The sequence below is a fragment of the Podarcis erhardii genome, assembly GCF_964252035.2.
Source record: "Podarcis erhardii genome assembly, contig: HAP1_SCAFFOLD_503, whole genome shotgun sequence".
NCBI lineage: Eukaryota > Metazoa > Chordata > Lepidosauria > Squamata > Lacertidae > Podarcis > Podarcis erhardii.
The window spans coordinates 10,883-35,948 of record NW_028293036.1 but is presented as its reverse complement, the minus strand read 5'-3'; the positions used below and the strand labels follow the sequence as shown (position 1 = coordinate 35,948).

General features: G+C 40.0%; 2 protein-coding genes across 2 annotated transcripts; one reads left to right on the top strand and one right to left on the bottom strand.

Moving 5' to 3' along the window:
- Positions 1-7,358: 7,358 nt before the first annotated feature.
- LOC309334329 (eukaryotic initiation factor 4A-III-like) lies at positions 7,359-15,850 on the top strand (the record flags this gene model as incomplete). Its single annotated transcript, XM_081882311.1, has 6 exons — positions 7,359-7,718; positions 10,126-10,389; positions 11,537-11,773; positions 13,501-13,626; positions 14,841-14,951; positions 15,761-15,850. The coding sequence occupies 6 exons, from the start codon at positions 7,359-7,361 to the stop codon at positions 15,848-15,850; spliced, it is 1,188 nt and encodes a 395-aa protein (XP_081738437.1).
- Positions 15,851-15,962: 112 nt separating this feature from the next.
- Positions 15,963-24,710, bottom strand: LOC309334328 (pyruvate kinase-like; the record flags this gene model as incomplete). Its single annotated transcript, XM_081882310.1, has 8 exons — positions 15,963-16,106; positions 16,405-16,647; positions 16,880-17,023; positions 19,024-19,639; positions 20,696-21,000; positions 21,409-21,597; positions 22,553-22,675; positions 24,405-24,710. The coding sequence occupies 8 exons, from the start codon at positions 24,708-24,710 to the stop codon at positions 15,963-15,965; spliced, it is 2,070 nt and encodes a 689-aa protein (XP_081738436.1).
- Between the last annotated feature and the right edge of the window lie 356 nt (positions 24,711-25,066).

Below are 25,066 nucleotides of genomic sequence, written 5' to 3'. Positions count from 1 at the left end.
ATATATATATATATATATATATATATATATATATATATATATATATATATATATATATATATATATATATATATATATATATATATATATATATATATATATATATATATATATATATATATATATATATATATATATATATATATATTTATATAAATTTGTAATTGGATTTCTCATTTTTTTACATTTTTATAGGGGTGCGTAGGAGCGCGAGTGGACCAGGCTTTGAACGCGGTAAGACTCACATAAGTGCTAGCAGACCTAAATACTTACTTAGCGACGTACTCGTTGTTCTGCTTCAGCTTTTCTGACGCACGGTGATACAGTAATATGCAGTGGGCGCATACGTACAGCATTTAATCTTGTTTCACTACTTATCAACTACACTTATATGAGAATATACATATGTGTGTGCAATACACGGTATTGTGCATATATATACATGTATACGTATGTAATATTTACTAAAGGTAATTGTTGTATTAAACATATATATATATATATATATATATATATATATATATATATATATACATTGCACAAACTTTCATGTACGAGTATATATTTTCATCTCACGCGTATAGCGCTTGAACGAAACGGTGTCGATGCATATATCTCGATATAAATAAATGTACAAGGATTGAATGGGAGAGTGGTGACTTTATGAACTTACAGAGAGAGCGTTGCATTTTGGACTTTACTAGAAGAACGTATTGGCAGGATACATGAGCCTAGGTGCCTACACACCGTTCCAATTGTGTAACTTCATGTAGGTCTCCCTCATATACTCAGAAATGCGGACACGAATAGCACGCATCTATACTAATCATGAAGTTTACGTACGCGTAGTATAGTTAGGCATATATATATATATATATATATATATATATGTAAGTTAACTCCAAAAAAGCCTGAGAGAAAGAAACCAACCCACCAAAGAGTGAACAAACCAAGCTTTTTTTTTTCACGCACAATTTCAAATCTTCACATATATATATATATATGTATATGTATGCTACTTTTTTATAGGGGATGTCTTATTTATCCTGCGGCTTCGGAATGTTTGCTGAAGGCGTATTCGATGGACTGGCCGGTGTTTCACCGCTTCCCGAAGAATACGCAGCAGCTGCAGCAACAACAACAGCGGCAGCAGCTGAATCTGAAGCATCAACAAGAGTAGAAACAGAGTTAGGGACTGCAACAACAGCAGCAGCACCAATGGCTTTTACTTCGTCTGCAGCTTTTCTTAGTCGGGAGGGGGCACAAAGCATCAGAGGCTCGGCAAGCATGGCAGAAAGCTGTTCTGAAGTCACTGCAGCATCCGAGCAGCGGCAGCATGAAGATCAGCAGCTTGAAGAACACAGCTGTCCTGAAAATTCTTATGTCTTGTCCCCTGCATGCGCTTCGTTTCTCTTTCCGTCTGATGTAGGAGAGGGGCTTGATATCTCTTGTTACAACGCAGGCTCATGCATGTCTTCACTTTTGCAGCAGCAGAAGCAGCAAGTATCATGCAGAGAAGATTCAACGGATCCTCTTGCTGCCACTGCTGCTTTTGATAAACGACTTGCGACTTCTCACCCTGCAGTTGTATCTGGTGAAACTGCTGAAACTGCTGCTTCAGCTCTTGTCGGCTGCCCCGCTGGATCTGAAATGACAACTGAACCATAGGAGGTTGTGCTGCGTGAGAGACAGACAGGCATCAGAAATGGTAGGGGCGTCTGCTGGCTGAGAACAGGTTTGACTACTTCAAAAGCAGCACGAACAACGGCTGCTACAGCAGCGTTTTGACGGCTTGGATTGTTCCTGGTCTGACTTGTTCGTTACATTTCACTTGCACTGCTACATTCTCGGGTAGTGCATTTCGGTTTTGCTGTTGATGTCCCTATCAGTCAGCAGGGGACTACTGACGAAGAGCTAGATGTACAGACCTCCAGGCACCTGGATACAGAACTTGTATCTTTAGTGAAAATTATCAGGTTTTTGACGTGCTGTTCAGCCTCTGGTAAAAAAGCTGCTTTTACTTTCTCATCACCCCGCAAATGCTCTTTCATGGTTCGCTACGACTTCGTTCAAATTGACATTATAGGGAAGCTAGTACAGTGCAGGACTCGAGCATGCAACAAGTATCATTCTCCACATATGTGCAACTTGCAGATGCACTTGTGCATATATATATTTTTATATATTTATATATTTTGATACACATACTCATCTCATCTACTCATGTAAGAATATACAAATGTTCACTGTAAATAAAATACTTATATGCTGGCTCACTCCTTGCGACTGCACGCACAAAAATAATTTGCCTGATTTGTTTTACTGAGTCTTCGCAATATTCAGTAGCATGAAACACCACTTCTTTTATTAGGATGTACTCTACATCGGTGGACGACAGGTACTTGCTACGATCCGCTGCTATTATAGGTGGTTACGCCAGGATGCTGCTGAAAAAGCTGCAGCAGCTGCTGCTTGAGCACGGCAGTTGTCTCTAGAAAAGTCGGTATCGCATCAGTTTAACTGCATATGAGGTCACTCGTCAACTTTGTACTTTCACTGTCCAAGCGTGTGTTTTTTCAAAGCAGTTCTGAAGTACTTTGTACATTGAAAACACGAAAGCATATTCATGTAGAGGACTTACACTTTCTGTACAGAATAGAAAGTGTGTATATATGTGTGTATGTGTAAAATCATACATGTGTATATATAAGCTTTCATCTGTAGACATCTATTTCAATTTATTATGAATCTTGTTTATGTGCGTGACTCTGCATGTTTCCGACTTCTTTGTTTCCTTCACGCGACTTTGTTGGGATCAAACGTATGAAACTGCAAATTCTTGATGACATTATTTGAGTAGTGAACTGTACCAACTGGACAGAGTCGTTTGGAAAACTACACATACGAGCATAAAGGTGAAACGCTCCAAACCTCGTGCAGCTCACACCGGCAACGTGAAATCCGGGTGCCGGATTTTTATCCTAGCGCCGGTGCCAGTCCTGAGAGAGCTGGAAAACGTATTCAAGGTTTTTATGCTACTTTCGCGTGACAGTCCCGACATCAGCAAGAGAAGCATTCTCTACACTTTTAGCGCCTCATTGCTCAGCCAAAGAGTAAAGCGTTCTACTATTTAGTAGCCCTTTGTCACTGGGACGGTTTCTTTAGCTTATTATTAGTGACGAAAAATAAAACAATACATGGAGAATTTTCTTAAATGGGGAAAAAAAGAATTAAATAAATATATATATATATATATACATACATATATATAATCAGTATTAGCTGAGATTCGAGAGTACGCCATTGGGTATCTGCTTGTTGAATCGACAATCAGAAATAGATTATACGTTTTCGTATCCAATACGTACACATTCGAAGTCTTACTTGACTCTACCCGAGAATAGTTATGTTTACAAACTTATACATTTATATATTATATATATATATACATATATATATATATATATATATATATATATATATATATATATATATATATTCTCTTGTAAAAAGAGAATTTAAGTTGCAAACGCAAACATAAAGAGTTCAAAACTAGAAAGTGATGTTTTACATGCATAAGAGTACCTGTAGCAAATGTGACCTCAGGTACATCCTCTTTTGTCTTAATATTGTAAATATCCGCCTAAGTATGTGATCTGCGGTATAGTTTGAGGATTCATGCCAATACGGGTAGCGCAACTATATGGAAGCACGTACTGTGCCATCTACTAGCTTGTTAACAGGAAGCGCTATATATCATGCGTCATGGTGAACCCGACGGGAGAAGTGGGTAAAAGTTCTGATTTTTCTCTCGCATTCTCCAATCGTCTATGACTGTATCTGCAGACCCACACAAGCGAGCTTACGCGTGCCCTGAAAGCGCTTTTCATCCCCATCTTTCCGTTATACGATTATCACAAGTTACCCAGATCATGGTATATTCCCTGAATACACATATATATATATATATATATATATATATATATATATATATATATATATATATATATATATATATATATATATATATATATATATGTAACAAATACACACTTTAAATATGCGCCTATACATATATATATTATACATATGTATATATATATATATTATGTAATATCATATCATACACGTAAAGAGCTTATAGATAAGCTGTTACAAATATGGCACATGCGTGAAATTTCTCCATTTCGACTGTTGTCTGCTATTTAACGAAGTGCGTGTAGCCGGATAAGGTTTTGTGAAGCGCAAACAAGGAAAATGGGAGTTGCAATGCGCCAATGTCGCCCTCGCTCTGCGTACAACGTGCTGCTCCTTTCGCTTGTATGTGTGCTGCAATCGTAATCAAAATGACATACTCCTCAGCGACTTCTATGTCTGATATTTTTTCGTTTCGATAAAACAGATAAACTTGTCGAAACTTTTTATACTGCACTGCTTTCGTGTCAGTTTTCCTATTGGTGCCTCTTTTCCTTCGAATGTAGCATTTTGAAGAATTACAACCGCAGATGATGTAACACTGCAGCTGCTGGTATTGCCTCGGCGGTCGCTATCAGATGCAGCTTGTGTACCGTACGATGACTGCTGAGCAGTTGTCGTATGGTTGGTGCTATGGTATGCTATGGGTACTGCTAGTGTGATCCGGTGGGGAGGTCTATGATATTGAGTAGGTCTGCAGAGAAAGTTGGCTATGAGGCACATGCAGTCGACGAACACGGAGATAACCGGTTTCAGATCAAACGGAACAAAATTGTAACACGTCAAAATTTTTCTTATTTGGGTGTTCATACACCCTTACGCCGACCGCTTTTTGACGGCGTTAAAGTCGGCGTCAATTCGAGTCCTTTGCATTTCACTGTCAAAATCTCAATGTTTTCCCCTGTTACAATGTAGGGCTGTTTTTCGCTCATAAATCTCATTTATTAACTATGCGTCCTTTGCACCATTTTTCATGTCTTCTTCTTGCTTCCCTGTCACGCATTATCTGCATTCCTTGCACCGTATCTCAGTTCTCAAGTTTGTAATTTCTCTTTCTTTCACATCCGTTCCTGACAACGTTCTTTACGTTCCCATGCGGTCTGAAGTCAAGAGAGTGTTTATTAATACCATCACTGCTGCTGCTTTTTCTGAAGAATAAGCTCTTCTTTTGTTGATGCTGGTGCACTGTATTTTTTTTTTGTCATACCCGAGTAATTTTCACCTTTTTGTGAATGTCCTGTGCCATGCTTTATTTTGCTCTGCGTCTTTGCATAACTACTCATATATATTTATATATAGATATAGATAGATATAGATTTAACCTATATGGGTGATTGTAGTAAATTCACGAGTAAGGTTTTTTTCCTGTTTTCTTCTTGGTTTGTAACGGTTTAGACGTTGTATTTGAGTTCTTCCATATCTATCCCCCTTTGTATACTTATTTTCAAGTTTCTTTCCGAAACTTAGTCGGTCTTATCGCAAACTTACCTGCACCGATACATGTATATATATATATATATATATATATATATATATATATATATATATGTACTCACGCAATGTAAACTCTTCGAGGCGCTGTGTAATGTACCATTGCAGGCGTCTGCTTGTATAATATTGATCAGTCTTGTGTTGATTGTTTGTACTTCATTTTGCATTGAATGGATGCCCGCCTGTGCAGCAGCACTTAAAACGACATCTTTTCCTACCTTTCAGCAGCAGCAGTGACCGTTATCAAAACCTACTCAGCAATCAAATGCAGCCGCTAACGCAGGAAAGGTGCGGAGCAGCTGCCTCATGTGTGCAATCCTGTGTCTTCCAGTCATGTAACGATGTTTATTGAAACGGCAGAAGGTACAACGTATATTTGTCCAGCCTGTCATTCCTTTGCGTCTCAAACTTGTACTTTTTTGCAAAATCTTGTCTCAGTTTCCTCATCTCCTTGTTGTTCTTCCTTTGTCTTCTTGTATGAATTTTCCACTAGGTGCACGTGCTAGCATTCACTTACCTCACTTCCGAACTTGCACCTTTTTTCCCACGATCTGTCTTCTAGTTCGAAATATCTCGATCCCTCTATTCCCCAAATTTTCTTGCTGCGTGTTCTCACAACGTGCAATATCTCCTTTCTGCTATCTCACGTGTTCGCTATTCTTCGATTGCAGTTTTGTTGAGTATTTTTATTGCTACGTAGAAAATCTCTGATATGCGGCACTGGGAACTTCCGTAGGTGCTCCTGGATCGACTCTTCTACCTAGCGCGAATTTGCAACATCCGTGATGCACAAGCACTTAAATATTAGAAGATTTTTGCAGAACTGTCACATAGTTGAGGAAACTTTGGGGAACGGAGCTTTCGTAAAACAGAAGTGCAGGCGCGAACTCGTCCAGGTTTTTTCGTTATAAAATTTTTATGCTAAACAGCGATCGTCAGTAATCAGTTCATGACTTTGTTTTCCCCCTCTTCCCTGTCGTCTTCCCCTCATCTTTTTTTCTTGTCGGGCCACATATTCTTTCAAATTCATTCATCCCGTTTGCGGACTGTCGTCTGAACCTGTCAATCCGTTCTCTGCTCTCTGTATGTCCTCCCGTCTTTCCTTTCATCTTGTCTTCCTTCTACCTTGCATTCCCCCATCCATACGACCCTTTTCCCGTTATCACCTTTCTCCTCCTCGTAGTGCGGCTGTGTTCTGTCTCCCAGTGAACGTCTCCTTTTTTGTAGAGAGTCTATATACTAAACTGTTTTCTTCTTTCTGCTGCACCCTCGCCTACCTCATCCTTCCGCTCGTAGATTTGTTTCTCCTCTTCAACCCTGCCTCTCCCCGTCTCCCTCGTGAATTTTTTTCTCAACCGTGTGTCTACGCTTTCATCCGCTCTCTCCTGTCTAGCTAGCTGTCTCTCTCTTTCTCCGTCTGAAATTTTTTGTTTCATCACTATCTAGTTCTTCTTTGTTTCCTTTCTCTCTTTTAGTCACTTTTCTTTTTTTGTCTCGTCCCCTTTCGCCCCCTCATTGTCTTCCTTCTCACCCTTCCGCATATATAATCCATCCCTTTTGCGTGTTCCTTCTTTTCGCCGGTCGCCCCCCCCACCGGCTCTTCCCCTGTTCTCAAAACTGTTTCGACAAGTCCTTATTCAACTTCCCTACCTCGCTCTCCAATTCCACCTTCTTCACTCTTCCTCCTCTTCGCCGTTTCCTCCTCTCTCCTTCCACATATACCTATATATATGTGAATACCTATATGTATTTATTTATGCACGTATGCACATGTCAGTGGAAGTGCACATTCGCAGATCATTGTCTCTTGTTTTTCACGTTCTGGACATCTTGTCGCCACTCTCCGCACTCCTCTCACCGGTTCTGTAAACGTGAAATCAAACTTTTTCAAGATGGCGCGCCTGGAGAACGACGCAAACTTCATCTTCGAAACTTCAGAAGAATGCCAAGTTATGCCCACTTTCGATTCGATGGGCTTCCGCGAGGAGTTGCTGCGTGGAGTGTACGCCTACGGCTTCGAAAGGCCTTCCGCAGTGCAGCAGCGCGCAATAGTGCCCATCCTCAAAGGCAGAGATGTTATTGTTCAAAGTCAGTCTGGTACTGGTAAAACCTGTGTGTTTTGTCTAGGTGCTTTGCAGTGTGTGGACCCCAAAGTGAGGGATCCGCAAGCCCTCATTCTCAGTCCGACTCGCGAGCTTGCTGAGCAGTCGCAGAAAGTTTGTCTTGCACTGGGCGACTACATGGCTGTGCAGGTGAGCCGGGGAGTAGACTGGCTAGTCTTTGAGCTCCTCTTTTTTTTGATTAGCTAAGGTGTTTGTTGTGTCTGTCGTAAGCAGTGCAGTCCCTGTTGTTGTGTGTCACAGAAAGGCACCAAAAGGCTGTTTGAGAGCGAGTGCTCAGGTGTCAAGATCACATACACACACGTGTGAGTGTGTAGACTACGAGACTATGATGTGTATGCTCACTCACTGCTTTACCACTACGTGTCAGAGGTAGGAGTCCACAAAAAGAGAGTTTAGTAGACATGCAAGCACCCAAGTTCAAGAACTAGATAGATATGTCTTCTTGTCATTATATATGTGAAGTCAAACCAAGTCTCGGCGTTGGCTCTGCTGGCCCCAGTGCTTGCAGGCGTTGAGCTGACAGGTGGGGTAGTGCTCTGCTGGGCAAATGCGCAATCTACGCTTCTTGTAGAATGTTCTCTGCCACTATTCCACGAGTCACACAGTCTTCTTCTTGCTTGTCGCTCTCTCTGTCTCACACACTTATACATGTGTAATTTATCTTGTCGCATTTCTGGGTTTCTGCTGTTGCTGTTTTTGCGTACTGCGCTCTGGCTATTATTTGCTGCTGTTGCTCGGGTGTGTATACACCAGTGCTGCTGTGACGCTGTGCTATATATATATATATATATATATATATATATATATATATATATATATGTACTTGTATATAGTAAAACGTCTATTTTTATCTGCAACGAATCGTCATTGCTATTTCTGTGGTAGTCTTTTCTTTAGGAACACTTGCTGCTGATGGCTCGGTCGGTTCTGACCATCTTTGGTGTGGCTGTCTAGAACATTGCGCGGTTGCTGCGCTGCAATGAGGACTCTGCTGATGAGGAATTCCTAGTTGCTGGGATGTTCTCTCATTTTGTAAAAGTTACTTTTGTATCAAGCAAAATAGCCTAGTTTTTGCTGCTGCTGTAGAGCGGTTTTCATGGAAGCTTTTTTGCCACTGCTTCTGAATGTTGGCGGGATTTAAGGTAGTAGTGGAATAGCTGTTGTTGCTTTCTTGACGGCGGATTGATAGGTGCTGCTGCCTTCTCCACAATTCCTGCTCTTAACACTCCGTATGCGTATCTAAATATATGTATATTTTCATGTACGTGTATATTTATGCAGTTTACACACTCATCCATTATCTCCTTTTAATCTCTATGGTTGCATGTGTATACTTCCGCTCAAGGCAGTGTATCTGGTTGCTGCTTTTACCTCATCCTCTCGCTACGTATGTCTGCACCATTGGTGTAATTGCTGTGTAGCTTAGCTTGCACCTTATGTTCTCCGCTGCTGCTGTTGGAGACCAGTAAGCGCTTGCTGAGTGTATATACATTTCCGCTTGCAGTTTTGATGTGAAGTCGTTCTTGCTATTCCAGTAGGAGTATTGCTGCCTGTATAGGCTTCCTGCAAACTCTTAATGATTCTAGTGTAGCAGCAGCTGATGCCGAAGTTGCTGCTTTCTTTCGAAGCGCGTTCGAGCAGTTGTCGAATTGATATCAGCGAACCATCTATTTCCTGACATCAAGTTACAAACAAAAGTACTAGACGAAATTCTCTCTCTCACTTGATGAAAGCGCTCGAAATCCGGCTTTAGAACGTTTGTGACCCCTATACACGTATTCGTATATATACATATGTATATATTTATACTGTAGAGAGTTTTCTTTTTTTCCTCATCAATTTTTGCATGTTATGGACTCATTTACACGCTTCGCTGGGTTCGCTTTTTTCCACTAGCTTCAGACATTAGATAGTGCTGCATCTTGTTCGTGTTTCGCAACCTCCAGGACGACTCGTGTTGTTTTGCTGTTGTTGCTGTTTCCAAATCGATTGGCATCAATCGATTCCGGCAGCAGCGGGGGCTTAAACTGCTGCTTACATTTACCTGCGTTTCTTGCTTATGCGGCTGTGAGCCACCATTTTCACTCATTCTCTGCATGCGGTGTTGCTGATTGTCCTAAATCATCTGAATCAATACATATCAGCTCCTCTAGGTGCGTTTGTATCATACAGATACGTATATATAAATTATATATATACATTGTACACCGTTATTTACACCCACGTCTTGTGATCGTTATTCACTGTCTCACTGCTGTTCTGTATGCAACGCATGCTGCAGCAGCAGTCTGCGGCCTCATAGATTCGAACCCACATGTATGTCTGGTGTATGCAGGATAATATATACATATTGAAATATACATATTGTAATAGGTGGTTGAGCATACAGCCATCTTAGTATACTGCAGTAATAAAATGTGTATTTTTCAGTCTATGTTGTCTAGGGACATTTTTTTTCTTCCACCATATAGCGTGTTGGAAACTTTACTTTGCTTCGTCCCAAAGTTGAATGGGGTTCGCTGGTTTGGTGGTGTAGGTACACTGCTGTGTTGGAGGAAAACGAGTAGGCGATGACATTCGAGCATTAGAGGCAGGCGTTCAAGTGGTTTCTGGAACTCCAGGGCGAGTGTTTCATATGATAGCACAACGCCACTTCAGCACACGGCATATAAAGATGCTAGTGCTTGATGAAGCCGATGAAATGCTCAACAGAGGCTTCAAAGAACAAGTTTATGATATCTACCGCTACTTGCCGCCTGCTACTCAAGTCGTGCTCGTATCTGCAACTTTGCCTCACGAGGTATTTGTGTGACTGCTCATGTCGGGCGTGCAGTGATAACTTCGCTGTATATGTACTCAGTTCAACGAAAAGCTTACTTGGCTTCATAAAACAGCATATATAAGCACATATATATATATCTGAATGTATACGCATTTGTGACGTACTACCTAAACTATGTGTCGTCGTATATACAGATGTACTCAGTTCAACGAAAAGCTTACTTGGCTTCATAAAACAGCATATATAAGCACATATATATATATATCTGAATGTATACGCATTTGTGACGTACTACCTAAACTATGTGTCGTCGTATATACAGATGTACTCAGTTCAACGAAAAGCTTACTTGGCTTCATAAAACAGCATATATAAGCACATATATATATATCTGAATGTATACGCATTTGTGACGTACTACCTAAACTATGTGTCGTCGTATATACAGATGTACTCAGTTCAACGAAAAGCTTACTTGGCTTCATAAAACAGCATATATAAGCACATATATATATATATCTGAATATATACGCATTTGTGACGTACTACCTAAACTATGTGTCGTCGTATATACAGATGTACTCAGTTCAACGAAAAGCTTACTTGGCTTCATATAACAGCATATATAAGCATGCATATATATATCTGAATATATACGCATTTGTGACGTACTACCTAAACTATGTGTCGTCGTATATACAGATGTACTCAGTTCAACGTAAAGCTTACTTGGCTTCATATAACAGCATATATAAGCACATATATATATATATATATATATATATATATCTGAATATATACGCATTTGTGACGTACTACCTAAACTATGTGTCGTCGTATATACAGATGTACTCAGTTCAACGAAAAGCTTACTTGGCTTCATAAAACAGCATATATAAGCATGCATATATATATATATATCTGAATTTATACGCAATTGTGACGTACTACCTAAACTATGTGTCGTCGTATATACAGATGTACTCAGTTCAACGAAAAGCTTACTTGGCTTCATATAACAGCATATATAAGCGCATATATATATATATATATATATATATACGCATTTGTGACGTATTACTCAGTCTATGTGTGATTATTACGTGGTGTAGTTGATGTTTTTGAGGAAGTGGACGCCTCTTCCTTTTGTCTGCAATTTTTTTAGGTGCTGGAGATGACGACGAAGTTCATGAATGATCCGTTCCGCGTGTTGGTGAAGCGCGATGAATTGACGCTAGAAGGAATCAAGCAGTTTTTCGTTGCTGTCGAGCGTGAGCAGTGGAAATTTGATACTCTCACTGATCTCTACGATACGCTCACCATCACTCAGGCCGTCATCTTCTGCAACACCAAAGTTAAAGTCGAGTGGCTTGCGCAAAAAATGAAGGAAGCCAATTTCACGGTAGGGGAAGTTTTCTCCACACACCAAAAAAATATAGTCATAGCACATGTTTCTCTATTTTTCACTACACGAGTCTGTTCGTCTTGCAAAATATAGGCGCAGATTTTGTCTATTCTACTACGCGTGTGAAGATATTTGTTCGACGAACATAAATACTTCTGTTACATAAGGGTAGCTACTACACATATATATATATATATATATATATATATATATATATCAAGTCTGTGTATGTGCACCTAATACTGAGTAGCAGGCCAGTTTTCAAGGAAGCGCTAGGCCGATTCTTGCGAGTGCAGTTACTTTTCCAGGTGTATATACACCTCAAGGGAAGTATTAGAGCATCCACATGCTCAGATTCTCGCCGTTCAGGGGATAGACAAAATATATGTACATAAATGTATGTTTGTATAAACGTTTATTGTATAAAGGTGCTACTGGTATAGTATAGTGAGCTACGAATAGACAGCAGGTCCTGTGCTCATAGACCATGAAATTTTTGAGTACGTACTCAATACGTATTGATGGAACTTACTCTGTGCGTCTAAATTCTTGTAACGCATATATTTATATATATAAATATTGACTGTGTAACAGTGCAAGAATGATTTCCTTGGTTGTAAAGCAGTAATGTAGACTATTTCTGAACTCTCTAGGGTCTGGCAGAAGAAAAAGGTGTTAGTGTTCTGTTCATACTTTAAAGAAAAGTGGTGAGGATTTGATGTGTTTATTACGCTATTCTCGAAAATTAGAGAGGAGACTTGAGACCTCGCACATTTTCTGAAAATTCCTGTGCAGAAACTGTAGAGAGGAGATATATCATCTTTGCATGTTCCATGAATGAGAAATCTCAAATCAGGCGGACTCGAGGATATTTTTTCTTAGCTTTCTAGAATGAAAATAGATATATTTCCTCGTAATGTAGTTTTTTGTTATAATATGAAGTTGGGAGCGAACGTGAATTGTTTGGAAGTTATATAATGAGATTTGCACATTTGCAATGTAAAAAAACCGTTCAGCAGATATTTGTGTATAGTGGAAAAAAAAAAGAAAAGAAAGAGGCTTTTGTAGGTCAGCGTGAGACTAGAAAGAGTCGAATACGAACCATATTTGCAATAAAGTTCGTATCTAAATGCTCATGAATGGATAATTTGAGGCGACGAGATTTTGCATAGTATTTGGCGCTGTTCTACGTAAAGGGTGCCGCCATATTTTCTTCCAGTCTACTAACCTGTTTGCTTGTTTGTGGCATAGTATATATATACCCATATATATATATATATATATATATATATATATATATACGTCTTCAAAATGGTGTCTAGAATAGAAGCCACCCCTTTGTTTTCATGATTCCGTTCAACAGATTGCTTGACACGTGCTGTCCGTATGTATTGCAAACGGTTACTTTTCATGTGTGTTTTACTGCCCTCAATAAACACTCGTATACACATAAATTACTGTGTTTCTATCAACCCCGATGTACGTATCTGCAAATATTTGTGTACAAAATTGCAAGTCTTGGAAACGACCTGATCATGCATATGCGTGCTGTTTGTGTGACATCGCAGGTGAGCCTTACTTACGGCAAAAGTCTTAGAAATGCAATGCATACAATCCTACACCTACATACAATAGTATCAAGTATACAACGCATTTATCTCTATATATAAATATATATATATATATATATGGATATATATGGATATATGTTGTGGATGGCGCAGGTCAGCCGCATGCATGGTGACATGCCACAGCCTGAACGTGACGAAATTATGCGGCAATTTCGCGGCGGAAAATCTCGCGTTTTGATCGTGACAGATTTATGGGGGAGAGGTCTAGACGTACAGCAGGTATCTCATATATATACATATATATATATTACATGCTTACGGGTGTGTATCTATATGTGCAATTGTACAACAATTTGGGCACTTACACCTGTTGATTGTGACGGATCATACTGCAACCTCGGAAAAGTGCTCACTCAAGCATGTAATTCTTTTTGCGTTGCAGGGGATATTTATATATATATATATGGATATGTTAGTACTGTAGCAGCGTAGCTATTGACTGTGCACATATACTTGTTTTTCTTCCTACATATATTTCTATACATGTAGGGGTCCGAATTGTACTCTAATTGTTTATGTTTGTCTGCTCATACAGTTATCAGGAGATATGTAGAAACGTGTGCACTGGCTTTCATCAGAAGCTTCCATTCCTGTCATTTTGAAGGAATAAGATGGAGCTGAATTTGCAGCCATATACCTGTAGTTTGTCAGTATAATACTGAAATTGCTGCTGAAATTCGCAGTTTCATTCTTCACGCACGATGCATGTGAATAATTAAAATATGTCTATGTATTCTCTGCATGTCCCACTAAAATGTTATATATCGTACATATATCTATCAGCGTGTTGCAAAACTTTGCAGTCGGACACCCCCGTCACAGATAATCATATGTATATCGATCATCAGGGGTTGCATACAAAGGTTTACATATATATATATATATATGTATACATTCACGTAATTCAAGAAAGAATGATATGCATGCATATATATGTATATATACATGTATAGGTTGAATTCCGCACACAGATTTTCCAGCCTCTAGCTCACAGCTGACATCTCATTCAGTGTGGTGTCCACAGCATACAATTTCGTTCACAATTTTTTTTCCTACTAATATCTATTGTTGCGTAAATATGCGGAAGAAGCAGGGCTGGATGCGGCAGTCTCTCTGTTTGAGTAACTACATACACAGGCAAATCACTGTTTATACATATATACCGTTTTCGTAAACAGATATATGTGTATATATGTATGTATTTTTTGAATATAAATTATAAAGGGATCTTACAGGATGATACAGAATAGAACGCAGTAGCACCAAATCTCATTTATCCTTGATCAGAACAAGCATATTTCATTTTCGGACACTATTGCTGTGATCTCGTACAGATTTTCACTGCCTCGGCATGCGTTCATGATTTCGTTATGATCAAATAACTGGTCAGTTCCTTACTCATTTTTAGAATTTGTCCTCCCCTACTTGCTCAGGTATCGTTGGTGATCAATTATGATCTACCAAACAGTCGTGAGCTGTACATACACCGCATCGGTCGCTCAGGGCGCTTCGGGCGCAAGGGCGTGGCGATTAATTTTGTTAAAGTAAGTTCATTGGAATAGCACTCTGCTTTTTCTCTGTGCTATTGGCTCTATCGACTCGTATCATTCCAAAAATGTACACGGGGTATGACATAGTTCTGATACCTACGCCGGTTTTTCATTTGCAGACTAGCATATATATACAGAATATAGCATATATATAAAAATATCAATGAATTCGTGCACATAGAAGGTATATACAGACATATGTACATTCATAATCCAAAAAACTGAACGGTTTTCATTATCTATTTTTTACGTTTATAGATCAGTTTCTAGGAAAAAATCACTATCTCATTTCTGCGCCCAGTCTTCCTTTTCTTGTGACTTTCTAGCCTTAATTGTACCTAGTTAGCTAACCGTCTTTATTGGTACCTACTCATTGCAACCAATATATATATATATATATATATATATATATATATGCTGTATTTACTTACGGGATAGTATATATATATATATATATATATTGTGTTTACTTACGGAATAGTGTAGGTCCTAGTGTTTTCCAATATGCTTTTGTCGATATATTTGTATATATATATATATATATATATAGATGAATAGATGCGTGATGAAGTAGCTTTGCTTTCTTGAATCTACTGCTTCTGTAGCATGGGCTCTGTGGTGGCTCTTTTCCAATGCTGTTTCTTACGTACACCAGCAGACGGAATCTAATAAAATGCACGTACTTGATAATAAGCTTGATTTCTGTCCTGTTCACACATCAGAAGTATATACATGCATATATATATATATATATACGATGTCCTGGTGTATCGTTTTTTCCTTTCTTTTTTTTTTTTTTTCAGACGGACGACATCCGCATTCTCAGAGATATCGAGCAGTATTACGCCACACAGATTGATGAAATGCCGATGAATGTGGCTGACCTTATATAAGTCAACCAGTACACTAGTAGTACTCTCACACGAACCTCATCCACTAATTTTCACACGGCTAGTACTACGAATCTCTTTGTTATACGACACATTACATTAAAGGATACTTCCTCTAGTGTTCTCGACTTGCTCCTGTAGAAAAGCTGACGCTGAAGTCTTTTTGTTTGGTAAGTCGCAGCAGCTGCTTGACTGCGAAGCAGATGAAAGCCAACATTTGCTCATCTTCTGCTGCTTTTGTTGCAGTTGAAAATGCCAGCTGAGTTGTTTGTGAGAATCGTCAGGCACTACCCACACTGTTACTGCTGCAGTTGCGTAAGATGGAACTTTTACCGCGATAGTATTGGCTGCTGCTGCAGATGAGCTGAAAGCAGCATGGAGGCGTAGATATGCTGCTACAGCTGTTTTTAGATGCTGTTGGGGAGGTTGTCGCTGTGCTTTTTTTTTCTTTCTTTCATTGTTGACTGCAGCTGATGCTTCGTCGGGGGGCGTGTTGTTGCAGCAGCTGCTGTTTTTTTAGTTAGCCTGAAAATTGATACTAGCAGAGAAACTCTCACGGTGGAAGCGACTTTTCGCTGATTCACCTGCTGAGAAAAATGCTGCTGGAACACTTCTTGATTACAGCAGAAGCGCTGTCGGTTCTCACGTACTGCTAGTGGAGTCCTAGCTTTCTCAGATGTTGTTGGAAACAGATGTAGTCCGTTGTGGGATAACATGTTGAAGGCCTTCGGTAGCAGCAGTTTGTTTTTGAGAGTTAAACTGCTTTCAACTTCCTCAAGATGTAGACTCTTACGCTTCAACTGCCGTAGATTTTTTGACTTGTAGAGCGTACTTCAAGTTTATTTGAGCATGGACGTATGTACTATATATATATATATTCATATCGTATTGCTTTTGATGACTGCAAATGTCATATTTGGAAGCAGGAGCTACGTGAAGATAGTATACATCTAGTCAAAGGCAATTGTACATCTAGTCAAAGTCGTTTACGCCGACAATTTTGGGGCATGCGTCCATCGTGCACAAACGTACATGTTTGCGAAGTTGTGAAAGCGAGCGTAGCGTATAGTCTTCGTTTTGTAAAGATTCTTCATTGCAGTTTGCGCTTTTATTTTTCCTCTTATAACAAAGATTCAAGTAATACATGCTGTACTGTCGCCCTTGACATTCACATATCTGTGAGTTTGGGAAAAAGAGAAAGGCCCACGTGTACATATGTATGCGTGTGTAAATATATATCTTGCAGTATCTCAATGTGCAGCATCTGTATTCAGAAACAACGCTACGCGCTTTCAGCGAATTTATCTTGAAACGAATTTTTTCAACCGCTTCTTCACGGTTTGTACAGTTGGATTCTGTTTTTCTGATTGTCTTCCTCACCTCCGGCCACCCCTATATCCCATTTATTGCAATCTTGCGTTGTTAGTCGTACAAATATTTTTCTGTAACAAACTTTTACATATATAAATAAACGCGTGCATATATTCATTGTATGCGCTGCCTTTCCCAAGTGCTGCCTGTTGCAAGGGTCGCCACTGCTGCGTTGCTGCTGTTCTCGTGTCACAGCTGGCAGTGCTAATATCTCTACGAACGTTCCCAGCCAGCTTGCTGCTGCTGTTGTTTCGTCTCTGATACTCTTGCGAAACACGCACTCGTAGGTTTAATATTAGTCAAATGTGCTGGTGAAGCATCGATAAATTAATTTTGGCGGATGTTGCATATACTTCGAGAACGCAATCTATTGCATCTATCTATGAAATATCTGTCTGGAATGCAAATTAGCTCAATACGACTTCTGTAAAAGCCACTCGAGCTCGTGTTTCATTGCATATTATGTAAAGACGGGTGTTGTCAATGCCATCTAGGTAATATGTCGGCACTTGCGTCAGTTCAAGTTTGCACTATGATTTCCAGAAATAAAACCTATTTCAACTCGTTCCAAATGATAAGACAAAAATGTAGCTGCCACGTAAAAATACAATAAGGACCCCGTAGACAACTTCATATTTATGGTAGAGATACTCTTGACAAATTTTAGCAGATGTATGCCTCGATCATAGTTTATATGGAAAAGACATCAAATTTGCAATCGTCTTTGAAAACTCTTGCTAACTCTGATACAGTACATCGATTAAGTTCTCCTGTCTGTAGCTGTCGTTATATAACGTTAAAGATGGTGTCTACATGTAGCTCCTGCTAATTTTATTCTATTTCAGCGTCTGGTGGTGTTGCTGCTTACATGGTAACTGACCTCTGTAGCGGTTCGGCAGATGAGCTGCGTCTCCAATCTACAACTCGGGGGGAAAAATCGAGATACATTTTCCACGCAAATGTGAAGCCAATTTCAGTACACTTGTGTGTATAGACGAGTTGCTCTACGTAAATGTGTAAGAAATAGCTGAGCTTCGTTTTCCAACCTGCGCACGCTGCCTCAAGTGTCAATGTTCTACTGAGCTAAAGTTAAGATTGGAAATGAAGCGTTCTATTACGATATTGTACATATCCACCAGCTGCCAGATTTCTGCAATGCAAAGCGCACCAAAATGTTTCACATACCCGACGGCAAAAAGCCCATCGGACGAAAAAACGTGCGCGATGGCGTCTGTCAAAATCATCGTGCAAATTACGAAATAGGCAGGGACCAGTCTGCTGGGAAACAACATGTCATGATTGAAAAGGATTGAATCGGCTTACCGATCTGCTGTCAAATATTTCAAACACCGCTTTTTCAGAATCTGGCATCATGTACAGTGGGCGGCTCGCATTATTTCAAAGCTGATCTCTTCGCCAGCAATTGGATTGAAAGGTTTTGAGCATGACGGTCTCCATTGCATAGATTCATTCACGTTTTGCTACATATATACATACATCTCGTTTGACGCCAATCGTGTCACACATATTGCACAGGGGACAAACTGGCGATTCAGTCAACTTGCAAAAGATCGTTTTCGTTTCATGAGAGCGCTAGCGGCCAGAAAATGTCTTGCAAACAACATAACAAGAGTTTGAGTCACAACACTGCATCCTATCAACCCCAAATGCGTAACGCGGTGACTAAACGCCATAACCAGTCTCTGAAAAACGTAGACGCAGGCGTGTCGGCGTGTTCTCGATTCATCGAAGGTATTGTACCACCACTTGTGCTCCTACGCTACTTCCTACTCAACAACGAGTACTTTAAGCAAGTTACTGCTGCCGGCAACTTCCTCTTTCATGCCGTGAACCGCGACGATGCTGTCTCCCTCAGTAACCAGCCCCTTTTCTTTCGCAATAACAAGCGCATTCCTAATCACCTGATCAGTGCCTTGAAAACTCGAAACTAGCAAACTGGCAACCCCACGCACCACCTGCAAGTGCTTTATAGTGCTCTCTGAGGCACTGAGTGCCAAAATGCGCTGCACTGGGCGGTACTTGGCGATCAAGCGCGCTGTTTGCCCTGTCTCCGTAAGCGCCAAAATCAGCGCTGCATCTACACACTCTGCAGTTTCGACGGCAGCTCGCGCTACAGCTTCCTGCGTTGTGATGGGCGGCAAAACAGCCATACAAAGTGCGCGATAAAGCGCTGAATAATCTACACAACTCTCTGCTTCATAGCACACGCGAGCCATCGTCTCTACCGTCTCCACTGGGAACTCGCCGTTTGCTGTTTCTCCAGAAAGCATTACACAGTCAGCGCCATCTAATACTGCGTTTGCTACGTCTGCTGCTTCGGCTCGAGTTGGTCGCGGATTCTTTATCATGCTCTCCATCATCTGCGTAGCTGTGATCACTGGCTTCCCCGCGACGTTGCATCTATAAAAGCCACAAGCAAAATGAAGTAGCACCGTAGCGCCACACTCTGTACATGTAATTGTACACATATACGTATATGTGCATATGTTTTTTGGGCTCAGAGCTACATGAAACCCTCTTATATATAAGCAATCATAAGAGAAAACCAGGGGCGAAAATGCAGTACAACGACATTACTATATACATATATATATATATATATATATATAAGAATATACATTCGCGCTCTTGCGGCGTTGGTTCTGCTGAAATTTATTTAGGTGGGCAAATCAGAATTTTAGAAATCTGAAATCAGCACGGGTATTTAAATATATATACATATATATCTAGTGTATATATAGACACAAAATTATTCGCCAGGATGCACCTACAAACAAACTCAAAGATCAGTGTATATGCAGCAGTTGCAAGGGAAGTCATCTAGACAGTATATATGCATATATATATATATATACACGTGTATATATCAGCTTCCACGCCGCGTATCTGCATAATTGCACACACTGTCATACGTGGTCAATGCACGTATACTTATTGCAAAGCGCAGAGCATCGATATACACAAATACATACGTGAATATAAGTTCACAAGCAGATTCAATTATTTATGATACAGTTAGATGTGTGTAATTTGTACATTTCTTCTTCTGCAAGAGCAGCTACTCATGTACTATATACACACAAAAAGTAACCTACACCCCCGATAGGTAAAAGTATAACGTCTACTGGGGATACAGCAGCTTAACATCTGTCTAAAGAAAGACGCATGCTAACTTCGACCTATCTACTGAAAACAGATAGATATCTATATATATATATATATATATATATATATATATATATGTACATTGAGCTTCACCAACCGATAGAATTGGAGGGGTACAGAATTGTGAACATAAAACTGTATCTTCGCATTTTGGTAAAAAGGTTGAGCGATCGCTACAAAGATGGAAAATAGTATATATAGAATTTGTTTCGCCTTCAAAACACCATTTCAGAATGTGTTTTTTTTCGACAATAGCAGATGAAGGAAGGCATGCCATATTGTACTCTTTACTTCGCAATCATCATTTTTTGGGCGAGAAAAACTTTCTCAGGAGCAATTTCCATCCCCAAGTCTCCACGCGCAATCATAATGCCATCAGCTTCTGCAAGGATCTCGTCGAAATTCACTAATCCTTCGATGTTCTCGATTTTAGGAATAATGCGGATATGTCGACCCTTCACGCCTAAAATACTGCGGATACACCGCACATCATCAGGGTGCTGCACGAAAGATGCAGCGATGAAATGACAGCCCATGGGAATCCCAAATTCGACAATATCTTTCTTGTCTTTCTCAGCAATCACTGGCAACTGCACCTGCAAAAAAAGCTCACAAAAACAGCACGCAACGCATGCAACAGCAGCAACCCAACACCTTAAGACATTCTAGAGTCGATGCTATTGCAGAACAAGTCGACAGAATTCAGAATCCGCTGGAAAAGCAGCAGCACTCTTTTTGCGTTTTTCAACAAGTCGAAGCGCAGTAGTAAAAGCACACATCATCAGCAGCAGACACATACACATTTGCACCAACACCAGCAGAACGAACATCCCATGCAGCACCGGCAGCAATACCTGTGCGGTAGATACACATATATATACATATATACATACATTCACAAATTTACGGATACACACATGTTCTTTTGCGTATGGTCGAATATGTGTTTTTTATCATGATTGAGTACTCGCACACGAATTTGGTCCACTTCAGATTTCACGCACCTTTACGTTAGGAAGGTTCATATTTTTGCGCTCGCCCAAAACAGCGCCGTTTTCTACTTGCGTCATAACGTAATCTTCGCCACACTCCGTCACCCTCACAGAAAGAGAACCATCCGCTATCAGAATAACGTTTCCTATGTCAAAAACAGCATTTGTAAAAGCAGTAAAACTTTCACATAAGAAAAGTATCTGTCGCTCACAACAACCACAATTACACCGATAAAGAGGTCAATATATGCATATATATATATATACATATATATATATGTTTCATATGTAGGTGAGTTTATGGTTTAACTGCTTTACAAAAGCTTATACTACATATATAGATAAGAACTATACATATACGTATTTGTGTATTTATGAAGGTATTTGAGAGTAGCTTGTTCGCAAGAAGTCCTCATACCCAGCTATACACAAAAGAGAAAGCGAAGATATTTTAGCTTCGCTATCTACCAGAGAACTAAGCAAATACAAAGATTCATTTGTACACCATGCTCACTACTTCTCACAACATAAACTCATAGCGATTTATGTACAATTATGTAGTGTACATGTACACTAGGTCTATCATCTATCTATATACATATATATATATATATATATAAGTACACGTGTATATACACATATTTATATATATGTGTGCGTGGGCATAGAGACAACTTTCTGCGTTATTTGTGATCGATCCTAAACACTTGAAGGCTATTTTCGAGAAACCTATCTTTACTTAGGATTTTGAGTGCTTTTCTACTGAAAGTACGATGAAGCTTAAATAAGTGAAGCCAGTGAGTGCCTGAGCAAAAAAAACCAGCATCATAATATGCTTATCGAAGCAGCAGGCCTAGCATTTCCGTATACAAATTACACCTCGATGCGACATCAGTGATCGACATCGAACATCTAAAGACTATTTATGGACAACGTATCCATTTGGATTTTTAGTGCACAACATTCCATAACTGCAGCAGCAGCACATTCACATCTTGAAGGCGAAAAAAATGTATCTCCTCGACCATTCGTGCTTGGACATCAATAGTATATTTTCCGTATACATATACGCTGTACTGACGTGCATGAATATCAAATATCTGCACACAACATACATTTGTGTATAGCCATGTGGGCGAGAAAAAGTTTGACTTACCGGCTTTACCGACGTGGGAAGGGCTTTGTAAGAGCATGCAATGCAAGTAGCATCTCCTATATAGGAGTAGTCTGTCACGATCTTCAGCGTGGAGCCTTGCACAAGATTTACAGGTTTTTTGTCCTGCAGGTGAGTGCCAACAAGAAAATACTAAAAACGAAAACTGCTGAAAAATTAACTTCATGAAGTACTATGGCGGCACAAAAGGAAGATATGTAGCGAGACTGTTGTTGACATTCAGTTCATTGATACAAAAGTTGCTGCAGTTTCTTCAAAAAGCGTATGAGTTTGACTATGAAGTCTGATTTGGAAGCCTCGAGACTGTACATCTTACCTCACTGTCTGAGAGCTGCAATGTTAGTCTACAGTAGAGCTCAGTAAAATCACCTGAAAACAGGTAGGTAGGCCTGCTTGACCAAAAGACCCTGTGCAGGAGCTGGCTTCTAAATATTCTTTCTCCTGTATGTACAGCCTACCCGTTCCTACTCTGCGATGCACGGTATCTTCGACTTCTCTGTAACAATTAGCACTTGAAGAACTTCCAGCGAAAAGCAGATTCGTGTTAGGAGATTAGGTTAATCAAGGTCTATAGAAATCAAGCTTTTATCGTACAGCACTCCACTTTAGTGTATAGTCTAACATTCAGCCTTCTGCAAAATATGGACAGGTTCGTTCTCAGCCCTCAACCCTGAAAAACGTCCTGAAGACATTGTCCCAGGAAAGACTTGTAAAGTACACATGAAGGGTGAAAGTTTAGGGCACGACTGCATAACGAAAAATTTCTCATATGGTTGAGAGGCTTTGAACGGTCGAAGGAAAAAGATGTGCTGTGGTACCGTGTAGAGAGAAGCCGAAAAGGGTGCAAAGAATGTGCAAAACACTGTACACAAACAGAATATCCGAGAGCGTATACATATATATATATATATATATATATATATATATATCACGTTACTCCTACGTGCGGCGCGCATTGGCACACCTAGCTTCCGCCCCTTTCCGTCCAATAATATATATATATATAAATATATATATATAAATATATATATATATATATATATATATATATATAGAGAGAGAGAGAGAGAGAGAGAGAGAGAGAGAGAATGTGTGTGTGTGTGTGTGTGTGTGTGTGTGTGTGTGTACTTTTTCGACTAAGCTCACGAAGCAGATGCCTGACCGAGCTCTATGTCTTTTCTTTCATGCAGTGTGATCTTCCCACTGTGGTCAGGAGTTTATACTGGCATATATTTGTACATATGCCATACACGTATATATATACATATATACACTTAAGAGAACGGCACGAAAAATTATGGGAAGGTGCCGGTTCCAACAAAGACTCCACAGTTTCTCTCAGCGTGTGTCCTGATATCACACACAAACGTGTCCGCGGAGCCATTTACAGAAACCCTGTAATTCACTCATAATTGTGTTTATACTGTAGAATTTGATGCAAAACACCAGCGAAAGCACACTAATAACGACATGGACCACACCAATCAATTAAACATATGTATATATATTTATATATAGTTAAACAAACGCACACAGCAGGCAGCGAGTAGAATATTTTGTAAACTACTTACATGCCACTCTGTACCAGGATCTTCACACAAGCACAGTACATACACACAGACATACAGATGCACATAGAGAGATATACTCACACACAAATGCACGTATACATGCACAAACAGACAAGCAAGCGTCATTAGCAGCAAGTTTCCACACTTATTTACTTCATCACATACCTTCAGGAACCCAGTGCGAATTTCAGGACCTTTGGTATCGAGCATAATAGCCACCTGAGCCTCCGGACGCTGCTTCAAAGCCGCATGGATGTTTTTACAGTTTGAGCATGAGTTTCATGGTCTCCGTGTGAAAAATTGAGCCGACAAACATTCATGCCGGAGTCGATCAGTTTTACCAAAGTGCAGACGTCCCAACAAGCAGGGCCCATGGTGCAGATAATGCGTGTTCTATGGCCTCTCCAATCTTCCTGAGATCGAGGCTCTAGTATCTGACTCATGCGTATATTTGTGCTTTTCCCCAACTGCTGCATCATCACTGAACTCGCTGAAACCAAACGTGCCACGTGCCCGCCACTATGATTTCCAGCAGCAAGCCGCGCGCCGCTGCCGCTTCCGCTAGCCATTTTGACGAGTTGTTCTGAAAACCGATGGTGAGAACAACTTTCTTTGACCGCGGAAAACGCTAACGTGTGGGGAGGTCGGACTTTATATTGGAGTAATCGGAAAAGAGTCTTCAACTGTGAAGGAATAAGCTATGAAAGACGTTGATAGCGATGCAGGGCCCTTACTAGATGCAGAGAGGGGGTTGATATTCAGGCAGAAGCTCGTGTGTGAAGACAAAAATATAGTGCATGTCGATTGCCTTTTAGTGATTCGCGTGTCACCACTGCTCAAGAAGAGCACAGCACCCGGCAGACGAAGAGCAAGTAGAACAGATACAGAAAGCACCTCTTTTGGCCGTCTTCTTCCAAGCAGCGAT